General features: G+C 37.7%; 1 protein-coding gene across 1 annotated transcript in view; it reads right to left on the bottom strand.

Moving 5' to 3' along the window:
- Window positions 1-12,673, bottom strand: part of ACO1 (aconitase 1) — a 23,737-nt gene extending 11,064 nt beyond the window's left edge. Inside the window, exons 1-9 of the mRNA XM_068175980.1 lie at window positions 12,519-12,673; window positions 10,644-10,812; window positions 8,361-8,498; window positions 7,046-7,115; window positions 6,758-6,941; window positions 3,927-4,066; window positions 2,780-2,951; window positions 2,241-2,341; window positions 1,134-1,250 (exon numbers count right to left, since the gene is read on the bottom strand). Of these exons, the coding sequence (XP_068032081.1) occupies window positions 1,134-1,250; window positions 2,241-2,341; window positions 2,780-2,951; window positions 3,927-4,066; window positions 6,758-6,941; window positions 7,046-7,115; window positions 8,361-8,498; window positions 10,644-10,812; window positions 12,519-12,615 (1,188 nt within the window). The 5' untranslated portion in view covers window positions 12,616-12,673. The remainder of the gene's footprint in view (window positions 1-1,133; window positions 1,251-2,240; window positions 2,342-2,779; window positions 2,952-3,926; window positions 4,067-6,757; window positions 6,942-7,045; window positions 7,116-8,360; window positions 8,499-10,643; window positions 10,813-12,518) is intronic.

The following is a 12,673-nucleotide window of genomic DNA, read 5'->3' as shown; positions in this document are numbered from 1 at the left end:
CAAATTCATTCTTGTGCTTTTAGGTCTGATGGTGAAGGCTTGCATTTCTGGTCAACCAAAATGATGGCCAATTTTTTTTTTTTTCTGGAGTTTCTCCTCTTCTCTGTTTACTGGTAAAACAGGCAGTCTTTGCAGCAAAACATATTTGTATTGTCTTCCTGCATGAATATATCCTTCTTTGGATTTCTAAGATGCTTCTTACTCCTGGATGTTACAGATTCCTGATCACACACAATCTTAGCACACAATCTAGTCCTGAGATTTTAGCATAACACATAAGATTTAAGTCAGGATTATCAAACAGCTTGAATATATACCAGGAGCTGATTTGAGAGGCAAAGGTCTGATATTTGAAAAAAAAAAAGAGCAAGTAGGCACTGTTCATGCCATGAAAAATTACATTTAGAGATCTGAAAGCATAAAATCACCTAATGGAGTTTGGAAAATGTAACAAACCAAGTATTATTGGGAACTGCTGTAGTTTAGGTTTCTTTTACATCACTGGAGTTCTGTAATGCCTTTAACAAGGATGGTTACTGTATCAGGTATTCAATCTGATTTGAAAACTTAAGTATCCAGGAATATTCATTCAAATATAAATCTAGCTCCTCTTTCAATGACCACTTTTGACTGGATGATGTAGAATGTAGTCATTGTTTTCTGTCTTTACCACCAGCATCAAAGAGTCACATACAGTTCTGCTCTGCTGAACATATTCAATACTTAGTGCAAAACTGCATTGTGGATTCAGGGCATAAGCTACTTGGAATGCTTGGAGAGCTGAAGAGGTGGGTAGTTATCTCAGAACTCAGTGCAGTAAGTATTTTGTCCCCTCTATTAAAACCCCCCATCGTGGCAGAGTTCTGAAATCTCTAGTCTATGTAAAAACCGTGTTAGACCTAAGATCAGAAAGAAAAACTACTCCAACAGGACATGAACACTTTCATGCAAGAAAAGCAACATCACAATTTTAAACTGCCTGTTGCTTCTGTCACTTTTGAAACTGCAAATATCCTTATTTATTTTTCAGTAGGCAAACAAACAACACATAACCCCAGAACATAGTTCCTGAACACCAGACAGCTTTCAGAAGTATGAATTAGTTTGTTTGCTCAAATGTTCCTAGTCCCTACCTTAGCTCCCAGACAAGTCTCAAAGTCCTTCTTCATATCTGACACAGCAACTTTGTCCTGAGGTCTCTTTGGTCCACTGCAGCAAGGCACAACAGTATGGAGATCCAACTCAACAACCTGTTCAAGTAAGATAAACAGAGAGTGGTTGGGCACTGCCTGAAAAGTTGAAGCCAGGTAAGCCACAGGTATGCTTACCTCTGCTGTTGAATCAATGCTATGTCTGCACATCTTTATTTGCAGAAATTATTGAAGACACACGAGAATGGGAAAATCAGAAGAAAAGGAACATTTCTAATTTTAGATGCTGCCAGCTCACAGGTATGACTATAAAAGTACTAAAGTTACTGAAAAACCCAATGTAACTAAAGCATCTAAGCATTATAGATTATTTTTTGTCTTTTCACATGCTAGAAGCAGGTTAAAAATGACGTGAAGAAATACTGGTACTGGTATAAAACAAAGCAGACTATTGTTCTGCTATTATTCATCTATTCCTCACCCATTTCCAACTTTGTTTTCATAATGTGCTACATCCTTCCAAATCTACAAAGATTTTTGAATAATCATGCAGACTCAAACACAAGTTACAAGATAAAATTTTACAGTAGAGAAAACCAGGAATATTCTTGAGTTTCCTGGACACACAGTAAGTTCTTAATTTTCTTGCACAGAAAATTATTTGTGTGCTCTGTGGTTACCCACACAGGGCTTCTAAGGGTCCTGATTCACAAAGTAAAATAAATGGCTGAACAGAAAAAAAACCTGCAAACAGGGCTTACACACACAACATCCACATTATCTCCATAGCTACACTTCAGATTATCCTTCAGTCTGGAAGGACTTCTCAAAGCTCCATTGAACAAACTAAAGAATCTGCACCAACTAGAAGTCAGCTGAGAGCTAGTCTATACCTACATCCAAGTTTTCACACCTGAAGAGCCAGCTGACTCATTCCACTGAGCCTTAAAATAAGACAGCTGTGCAGACCAAAGCAAAGGACAAGGAATCCTTTGACTATTTCATAGTTTCTGTGAAAAACAGACAAATGTCACAATAAAACAGGACAGGGCACAAAGCGAGGAGCCAGAAAACAGAGTAGTTTCTAACCTGTGTGAAGTCTGGATCCTGAGAAGAGTTTTTGAAATCTCTTAGCATTCCCACAGCCTCAAGATACCTTTTTGTGCACATAACCTTCTCTTTGTCGCGGCCTAAAATGAAAGCCAGATACAGCAAAACCAAAATGTAAGGGAAACTGAGGAACCACCATCTGACAGAACAAAAAAAAAGTGCATAACAGACATGCTGTCAATAGCACTGCAAGACCCTTTCAAGACTAATATTAGAGATCCACTAAAAACAAACCAATTGAGCAGACTTAGTGGCTTTTGCAAAACAAAATTTTAGCTTCCTATTTCTGTCACCTGGACAACCCAGGTTCAGATTTTTGGCAGGCTGCCATAAGTCCAACACTCAGCTCTTCCTAAACATGCATCCTAAGTGCAAAAACTAGTCTTAATAAGTAAATACCAGTAAAAAAATTAACTGAAGCTCAGAAGGCTTCACTTGATTCAATCCCACTACTAATGTCATATAGACCTGGCATTCTTTCAATTACCCCTTAACTTGTGGTCTCTTCTTATACTTACCAGTTTGTATCAGGTACCCAATGCTAATATCATCCACTGGAAAATAGGCAGCTGTTGCTCCATACTCTGGACACATATTGGCAATGGTGGCTCGGTCAGCAATTGACAACTGGGCAACACCAGGACCAAAAAACTCCACAAATTTACCCACAACTCCAACTTGGCGAAGATGCTGTTATAAAAATACAGTGCCTGTGTCATTGTTATGTGTCAAATGACATGAGCATGTCTGTTATGAAGTCCAGCCTTTGACTCAAAGAAATGTCTTGTGAAGTTTTCTACAGCCATTTGAAACCAGGAAGCTTGTGCTAAACTAAATCATGAAGGTGAGGACAGAGAGATGTAAAGTTTCAAAAATAAGGTACGACATAGGACAATATTTATTCTAAAAATTGCTCTTCCTTTCATTTAAACTAGACTTACAATTGTCTTACAATTGCATTTTTCTCAACGTGATATTATAAGAGGAAGAGAACTGTGTGGGGAGCCTTCACACAGTAAACCCAGAAGATGGAAAAATAGGGAGAACCAGCTGCACAAGTACATGAATCAAATTGAACACACATAACATTTGAATAAAATGATGGAAAAATGTTGGCTTTCCCCATTTGAAGGTCTCTCTGTAGACAGCATTCCATGATGAACTTCCCTACCAGATTTCTGACTTCCAACAACACTGATGCTGACCCAGTAATACTCTTAATTCAGTGACAGTGGACAGAGTCAGTAAACATATTATAAATATATTACAGGAGTCAAACACCTGCACATGGAAGAAAAAAGACTGCAATGCTTACTGTCTGGTTTCCAGATTTTATATTGCCTTATTTTAAGTAGTGACCTCAAAAAACAAGTCATCATGTTTTTTTTCAGGCAGAGGAAAAAAAGCACTGCTGCTCCAAAACATTACTGAATTCCAAAATATCCCAACATATATTTTGTGTGGCTTCTGGGAAAGATTTGCCTAGAAAATTTTCCTTAATGAGCTGAATCCAACTCACAGACAGTGATAAAGCTTTTTAAAAATTAAAAATTACTATCTGGAAGCATACATAGGGTTCCTAAACATTCTGTACAGTGGCTCTGTCCTACAGAATGTGTTTATCTCTCAGCAGTAATGGAAAAATACAAAATCTTGGTAATTTACCTTGGTAATGGTGAGCACAATGTCAGTGGATGTTACCAGTGGCTGAGGGTTTCCTACCAGCTTATAGCCAACCACCTCAGGAAGCACCATGCTGATCGGCTGTCCCAACATCACTGCTTCTGCTTCAATGCCACCCACACCTGCACACAACAGGAGGACACAATGTGACTATTGAGAAAGATACTAACATGTTAGACACAAACTTGTGAAGTCAATTGCCTGATGAGTACTCTATTTAATGTGTGAAACGGTAGAGAAAGCAGACAGTCTGAGTCTTCTGTTAAGAGGCATTCCTCATCTTGCTGCTGTTCCTGCAAGGTTGGGCTTTTTAATTTAATTTTGTTTTATATTTTCATCCTTGTTCCTAAGCCACTAGATGGGATATTAGGTGAATCTAAGCAACTTACTCTAAGGATGCTTGGCTTTTACAATAACAGATGTAAAAGTTTTATTTAATATCTTAAACATGTAACGCAACAAACCAAGAACCACTGACATGGCACTGAACATGTGCTGTAAGTGAAACATATGCAGACCATGACTGTTGATCACCAAACAAAAAATCAGAAATTATTTTGAAAGAAAAAATGTTGCTAAAGAATGCTAACATAAAAGGTACTTGTTAAGACACAAATATCTTCCCTTATGACCACTATGTTCCAACAGGGTTTGGGAATGTGTAGGTGGGAACCGTTGCATAAGCATACCTTCACTATCAGAATTCCAGCTAGAATTTAATACTGCCAATTTATTAAGGTAACGTATCAAGATGTCATAGTCATATGCAATCTAACAAAGCCATGACGTTTATTATCTCGCAACTTAGCATTAAGCAGCCAAACCATTAAGCAGTTTTATAACTTTCTGCTGTAGGAAGTCCTTCGTATATTTATATTTTCTCTGAAATCTCCTACCTTTTGTTTAGCTTAATGAATACTAAGCTAGAAAAAAATGCCTGAAATAGCTGCTTATGAATGTCAAATCACTATTCCAATTCTTTTTCCCACCTAATCTAAGAATGGTTCTGAAAAATAATTTTTAATTTCTTTTATTCAAAGTGATATACCTCTGTTAATTTAAAAGATAATGCTGTGACAGATCAAATCATGTGGCTCCTTTCACTGGGTGTTGAATCATTTTTAAACATTCAAGTAAGTCAAAATAACTGACTGACTACCACTGACAGTCACAAACCAAATTCAACTTCACCAGCCCCTAGAAAATAAACCTCTTGGATCCAAGAGTGTACATTTTGAGTACGTATGCTAGAGACTGTGTCCAGCCATACTTTTCATATTCTGGAGAAAAACTAAGGCTATTAGTCACACTTTTCCAAGCAGCTTTTAGTGCTACAACTTCATTTAAATGATGGCTCCATGCATATAAAGCAACTAAATATAGAATAACAGATGTGTCTAATCCCAAAGATGTCATGCTTTAGATACATTGAACTTGTTTACCTTTGTATTCTAAGACAGAAACTCTTTCACCCTTGATTCAGAAAGTCTCACTCAATCAATACTGCTACAGTACAATAGGTGGGTTATTAAAATCAGAAAGTCCTACCATATGTGGTGTTCAGAACTTCACAAGCACATTCATGAACAACTAACAAATACTCTTTAAAAACACAGTGTGTTCCATATTTGTACAACAGCTGTTTCAATAGGGGTCCTATCACCATATCACAGGAAAATAAAGGCTCAGCTGAAGTATTTGTTATATTATGGGATGACTACAAATACGTCCACTCCATAGTTACTTATTTATTCAATAATTCAAGTACTTCAGTTCACCACTAGAAGGAAAAATAAACTATTTATATCTATTCCGATAACAAATATTGTGCAGAGTACTGGTATTAGAACATCACAGCTCTGTTTTGCATAATGTCCTTTCCAACCGTATTTAAGTCACTCAGATTTAATTTTCAGCATCTTCCATCTAATAGATTTGTTTTTGCAGTACTTTTTAGATAATCCAACACTTTTAAAGTAGACAAGTGACACAAGAAAAATTGGATGGTCAGTGATACTTCAATTCCCTTTTTTAATTTAATGTTTTCCTTATCTACTTCCTTTTAAATGCAGGATAAAAAAGAATATATAAAAAATATAAAAGAATATATTAAAAAAACCCAAACAAAGCCAACAACACATGTAACAGAAATTATCTGAGGCAGTTATCACAAAGGGGAGCTTAGTTACAAAGTCTTATACAACTGTAAGAGACCTTATCAGGTTATTTGCACTTGGGATTAGGCTGTGTAACTGTGTCTAGCTGGCACAGAGATCACTTTTCTTCACAGCAGCGCATACAAAGCCATGTTTTAGATTTGTGACCAAACCACATCAGAGTTTAAGCCATTGCTAAGCAGTCATTACACAGCATCAATGCTTTTTGTTTCTCACCCTGCCCCTCGGCAAGTAAGCTGGGGTGGGAAAAACACCATGAGAGGCACAGCCAGGACAGCTGACGACAGCTGAACAATGAGATATTCCATGCCATAAAACATCAGGCTCGTCACCAATTGGGGAGGTGGGCTTTCAAAAGTAGTTGGTGTGCTGATTGGAGCTGGTGACTGACTGTCCTTGCATCACTTCTTAAACTTCCTTTCCTGACACTCACCCCTCTTCACTTAAACTTTGTCTCTACCCATCAGTTTAATCTTGCATTTGGACTAACAGTTCTCTTCCTGCATTGTGCCAGCAGGAGGAGAGAGGAAGTGTTTGGATGGGGGTGATCTGCCAACCAGAATCAACTCACCAGAGCCCAAAACACAGCTAGCTCCCTGAGACAAAAGACTGTTCACAATACACTGCTGTACATACCCCAGCCAAGCACTCCCAAGCCATCTATCATAGTGGTGTGTGAGTCAGTGCCAACCACGCTGTCTGGATAGTAGTAGCCATTCTGATCCATCACCACTCTTGCCAAGTACTCCAGGTTCACTTGGTGAATGATCCCAGAGCCCGGAGGAATAATTCTCAAGTTTTTAAAAGCTTGAGAGCCCCACTGAAACAAAAGGAATTAGAGTAAAAAATTTTCAACATGAGCACTGGAAGAACTTTCATTTACTGCACTTTTCTACATGCAAATAAGATTATTTTTGTCAGTACCTTTAAGAATTCAAATCTTTCTTTGTTCCTTTCAAATTCCAGGTCCTGATTTTTTTGCAAGCTGTCTGACCTGCAAGTGAAAATAATCAGCTGTCAGAACCAAAATTATCGCATGAATTTTATATCTTGTCAAAGGTTTAAAGAAAAAAATATTTATTAGCTAATGTGCATGCTGATCCATTACACCATTTTAATATCCCTACAGGCAACCAATGGAAACGATTTAAGAAAACTTAAGAGATAATACCTGAACTCTGCTTCAAATGTGACTTTTCCAACACCTAAATCAAAAGGAATCAGTAAGGCAGTAAAGGAAACTGGAACACAACTGTCCTGCAACTTCATTTAAAATGGCTGTCACTACGACAGAGTGCTGTCTGAAGCCTCTGTGTTTCAAAGCAGTGTTAAATTTCTCAATCAGCTCCCTAGCTTACGTATGCAGAGTTTGAAAGAACTGAAGCATAAATCTGGCCAATGTTCTCTATATGAGAGAAAAATCTCTATTTTCTTGCATATGTTAACGAGCCTAATAGAAATAAAATAAGGCTGTGACAAAAAAATGATGATTAGTAACTGCATACCAAAAAACTTCAGGAAGATGGAAGGAAACCACCATAAAACATATGATTCCAGGATCTGTTTAGAAGATTAGTTCAGTAGGCCCATATTTAAGTACCTTGCAGGTCAGAAGGACCTGTACACAGAGGTCATTTATTTCACTGTAGGTCTAGTGAATCCTAGCGAGTCTTTGTATCTTTGTCCTCAGCGTGCTGAGGACTGAACAGCCTTATATTTTTCTTTCCAGAACTCACAGGGGCCATAGTAAGCAGTGTCTCATGCTCTTCTGCTTGGAGGCACTGAAGCAGAAAAAGTTCCTCAGAACTGAGCCTAGAGTAGATCACCTCTATTCTTAGAGAAGTGAGGAATAAAGGAAATATTCTCATTCATTCTTTCTAAAAACCCTTATAGGGTCAAAAAAGTGCACGTGGGAAAAAATGCCATTTCTGAGCAATTAATAATAATGCAGCATTATTAAATAGAAGTACAATAAACACAGGCCTGGAATGAGTCTTTTTCTACTAACAATTTAGTACAGGCTTTTGCTGCTGAGAGATGCGCCACAGATAGAGAAAATTCTCTCCCCAACTCACCACAGCTGATACAACAGTCTATTTTTAAAATTTCTTAATGTCTAGAATGTTGTAGTACAAATGCTAAAAGGATCACCAGTAGAATTACCTTGATGACCAGTAACTGGATTCAGTTTACTTACTACCATTAAGAAGTAAAGAGAGATTTTTTTTTTTATTCTTACTGCCTGTTAAAATCAACCTGGATGGAGTGATCTATCACGAGATCAGCAGGACAGATAGGATTTATTTTTTCAGGGTCCCCACCAAGTTTCTTCACAGCATCACGCATTGCAGCAAAGTCAACCACAGCGGGCACCCCACTACAACAGAAACAAAATGGGCATGGTGAAACAATTTGGAAAAGAGAAAAAACCAAAAAAAAAAACCAAAAAAAAAAAAAAAAAAAAAAAACAAAAACAAAAACAAAACCAATCCTGAGATACAGAACAGACAGCTACTGCTACATACAAAGCAAACTGCACTCCTCCATTTTCAATGCAACCAAATAATGAGTAGCAACCAGAACTTCTGGCATTTCAACACTTGACTTCTCTAAGAGATCATACACTTTTCAGTATTTCTTTTAACACAGCTTCTGATGCTTCTCTGCACACATATTCTCAGTTTTCTACTGACATATGTTCTACCATAATGTCTTCAAGCAGCTTGGAAAACCCTCTTACATCCTTACTTATCTAATTTTGCTGGCTGCTAAAACAAAAGGAGTTCTCTGATGTGGATCTGGCATCAATGAACAACCCATTGAAAAAACTACATTTCTGTAAGAGCATCCCAAAGCAGTAAGGATTTATGTTTTTAACTCTGACCATAAGGACACTATTACATTTTTTTAAAATATCAAAAACCATGCAACAACAGCAGTAAACTTCCTATTGAATTTTAGTTCCTATTGAATTGTACCTTGAAAATCCTGAATGATTACCAAAAAATTAACAGGAAAAAGGATCCACATTATCTAACCTAGACACAATTAATTGATACTGTTCAGCAGTTTGACATCCCAGGATAAGCTTTTTATAAGAAAAATAGGAAATTCTGTGTTATGCTGCCTGGGGGATTTTGAGGGAGGGGGGTAGGAGGAAAACAGCAGAAGAAGTATTTTGCCAATTTATGAATGTTATACAATTAATATGGAACAGACACAATAACCTTCTACCATCTTAGAACAACTCAAGATAAATACAGAATAATCCTAACTAGGAAGTTAGATAATTCTAAACCAGGACAACCTGAATGTAATTGTTGCACAGCTTTTGGAAAGTTGCCAAAGCTGCCTTTTTCAAATAGGTCCTCAGAGGCCTGTCCAAGAGTTCATTTTCCAGGAATGCAGTTGCTCTGCAGACTTATAGGCACATTTTTAAAACTCAGCAGGACTAGGGGGCAAGAAAGAAGAGCAGTAAGAGAAGGAACAATGTTTGCTTTAAAGTTCAGCTTCCTCTCTGCTCCAGTTTTTCAAAACATTAACAACAGCTAATGGGTGAAAATAGCTAGGAAATCAGCACTTCTTTCATTTGAAGTTTTGCCAATTTTTTCTAATGTCTTCAAGCTGAGCTGTACTAGGTCTCTAGCACTTCAAAAACCTCTGTGAAAATGCAAAACAGAGGTTATGACAGCTAAGACACTCTACTGTTGAGGAAGAATATCAGCTAGCAGCATAGTTGCACTGGGCTTACTGTGGATGTACTAAAATATTTTATAGACAGAGGAAAAAGATACAAAGAACAGTGAGGAGATTTGCAAGTCAAATACTGTATTAGAACAATTGGATGCTATTGTTCCACCGGAAAATTGACTTTCCACATTGAACAGGGACTATTATATGATTATTACTGACACACCTGAGGACTCACTGCAATAACAAGGCCCAGTTTTTAGCGTCCATTAGGTAGGAATCTCAGTTTGTGTTTCTGGGAAAAATAATGTGCTCATTTTTTCAACAGCAGAGAAGTCTTTAAAAATATATTTATAATAACACTGATTTAGAAGAGGAAGAAATTACGTGGGTTATAAATGAGAACTGAAATAGCTAGAATATTGAAAGCAAGAGCCCCTGGAGAACAAAAACAAACAAACCAAATAAAACAACCAAAAAAAAGCGAAAAAGAGAGAGAGAGAGAGAACAGACAATACCACCCCTTCGAAGAATAACTTCTAAGCACCAAACTTCCTCAACTGGATGCAATTTATCAATCCCATTTTCTTCCCCTGTTTTGAAGTTTTCTGAAGATATTTACTTCTCCGTCTCAGAAAATTTTTTCAATGCTCCTACTCTGAGTGTTTGCCTCTCCAAGAGTTGTCTGTAGCATGACATCCAGGAAAACAGAAAAAGGGTTTTCCAAATATCTCACTGCTATTCTTCCCCTCAGCTCACCCCTCCACCCCAGCTGAACATTGTTGCACTCTAAAAAGACCCTCTTCTTTGCTTTGGAAACCATCAGACTCACGTGAAGTCTTGCAGAATAACTCTTGCAGGCTTAAATGGCACTTCAACATTCTTGTGTTGCATCACTTTCCAGTTAAGAATATTCTCAACATCTCCTTTCTTCACTAGGAATTCATCACAGTTACGGATCGCTGCTTCCAGGAGGATTCGAATAGAAAATGGCAGGCGAGCTGCGTGGGTAAGAGGCAAGAAAAAAACTCAGTTTTTACCTTAGGGCATAGGTCAGCAAGTGCAAAGTTCCATGCCTGGGGCAGACAGATCCCCATATTCTCACAAGACCTTATTCTGATTATCCAAACCCCTTTTCCCACCTCCAGCTTTGCCAGGAGGTCAGTACTAACTGACCCGTTCCACTCGATTCTTTCAGCAGGTTTATTATCTCAGTTCCTGTGACACAGCAGACATTTTCTCTGAAGGACTTTTCCATCCTCCATAGCACAGCAATCCTGAAAACATGCTGTGCTCTCCTTTTTTTTCAGCAGTTTGCTCTCACTTTTGTCACTGAATACAGACATATAAATGTACCAGGAAAAGCATAGTTTTCTACCTGCCATGTTGGAAAGTACAACTTTAGTGGTTTATGCAGTCTCTTTGTCTCAAGAGATGGAAGATGAAACTGAACGAAAGTCAGACTGTGCATCTATCAACCTTCTTTTACTTTAAATCAGAAATATTTAAAGAAGATGACACAAAATACTACTGGAGTTGTCCTGACAACTCCAACAGTTGCTCTACTACAAGGAATGGTTGTGAAGAAAAACCCAAACATGCTTCAGTCATTTGATTGCCTCTCAGAATATTCACATTTTAAAGTCTTTTGAGAAGTTTGTTCCAACTTTCTACAAAGGGCTGGCCTCAAGATATAACAGTCACTTAATCTCAGTGAGACTTCATTAGTGCTATTGTAAAAAAAAAAAAAAAAACCTCCATCTATTATTCAGGACACAGTAATTCAGAACAATTTGGGTTGGTTGTTGTTGCGGGTTTTGTTTTGGGGGATTATGTTTATTTGGGAATTTTGGGGATTATTGTTACTGTTGTTGTTTGGGGTTTTTTTAGAATCTTCTCCTGCCCTTCCCTGCTAAACTATTCCCCTTTTATGCTGGACAGTGAGAACTGCATCTTTTTTCCTTTAAAGGATCTGGAGGTTATCACTCTTGGAATCCTGGAATGGATCAATTGGTAACACTGTATATATATTTGTCTATTCTTTAACACTCTTCTCTGCTTTTCACTGACCAAGACTGACATTAATTGCCTGCTCGCATATTGGAGCCTGTAATAGATATGTGTTGCTGACATTCAGAAAAAATGTTCCTCCTCTTGTTCCCTGAATTCTCCTTAATCACCTGTTTCCTTTTGAAACACCTAACACCCACCATAGATAACTCTAAGATACTCAAGTTTCTAAGTCAATGACACAGACACTAAGATTTTTACCAGTACCACTGAAAGACTGGGGAAATGTCAGAGAACTTAGGAAAAGCCTCCTCAGAAAGGATTCTCTACCCACTACTGTTTTCAAAGCTGAAAAATCTTTCTGATTGGTTCAGTCATACATATCAGTGTTCAATCCTTTCCAGCCTTTAGCAGTATAAGAAGATTTGTGCTCTTAGTTTTGCCTAGCTCTCCTCACCCACTCAGCAAAAACAAGACTGCTGTGTGCACAGTATGCTGAGAAAATATTACTGTGATCTTGTCAATATTTCTGTCATTCAAATTTCAAGAATGAAATTTTGCTAAAATTTTGTTTTCAAGATCTGCCTTTTGAATTCATAGCTCTCACCAGAGACCACGTATCATTCAATGTGGCCAAGTCTGTTCAGGTTCTGTTCATCAATATTAACAACATGCTTCTTCTATGTTGTCAACATACCATATCTCACATCTTCCAATTTGCTCAGATTAAAGAATTTCTTCAGAGGCTGTTTCGCATCCAGTGGCTCCACAATCTGTACAAAAGGGTTGCTCATGGTTGTTGAAGACCCTAGTTAGTGTCTCTAGAACAAAAGAAAAATCAAGGACATTTTC

Source organism: Anomalospiza imberbis, chromosome Z (genome assembly GCF_031753505.1).
Source record: "Anomalospiza imberbis isolate Cuckoo-Finch-1a 21T00152 chromosome Z, ASM3175350v1, whole genome shotgun sequence".
NCBI classification, from domain to species: Eukaryota; Metazoa; Chordata; class Aves; order Passeriformes; family Viduidae; genus Anomalospiza; species Anomalospiza imberbis.
Note: the sequence above shows the minus strand (reverse complement) of the source record. Positions and strands in the feature narration are given on the sequence as shown.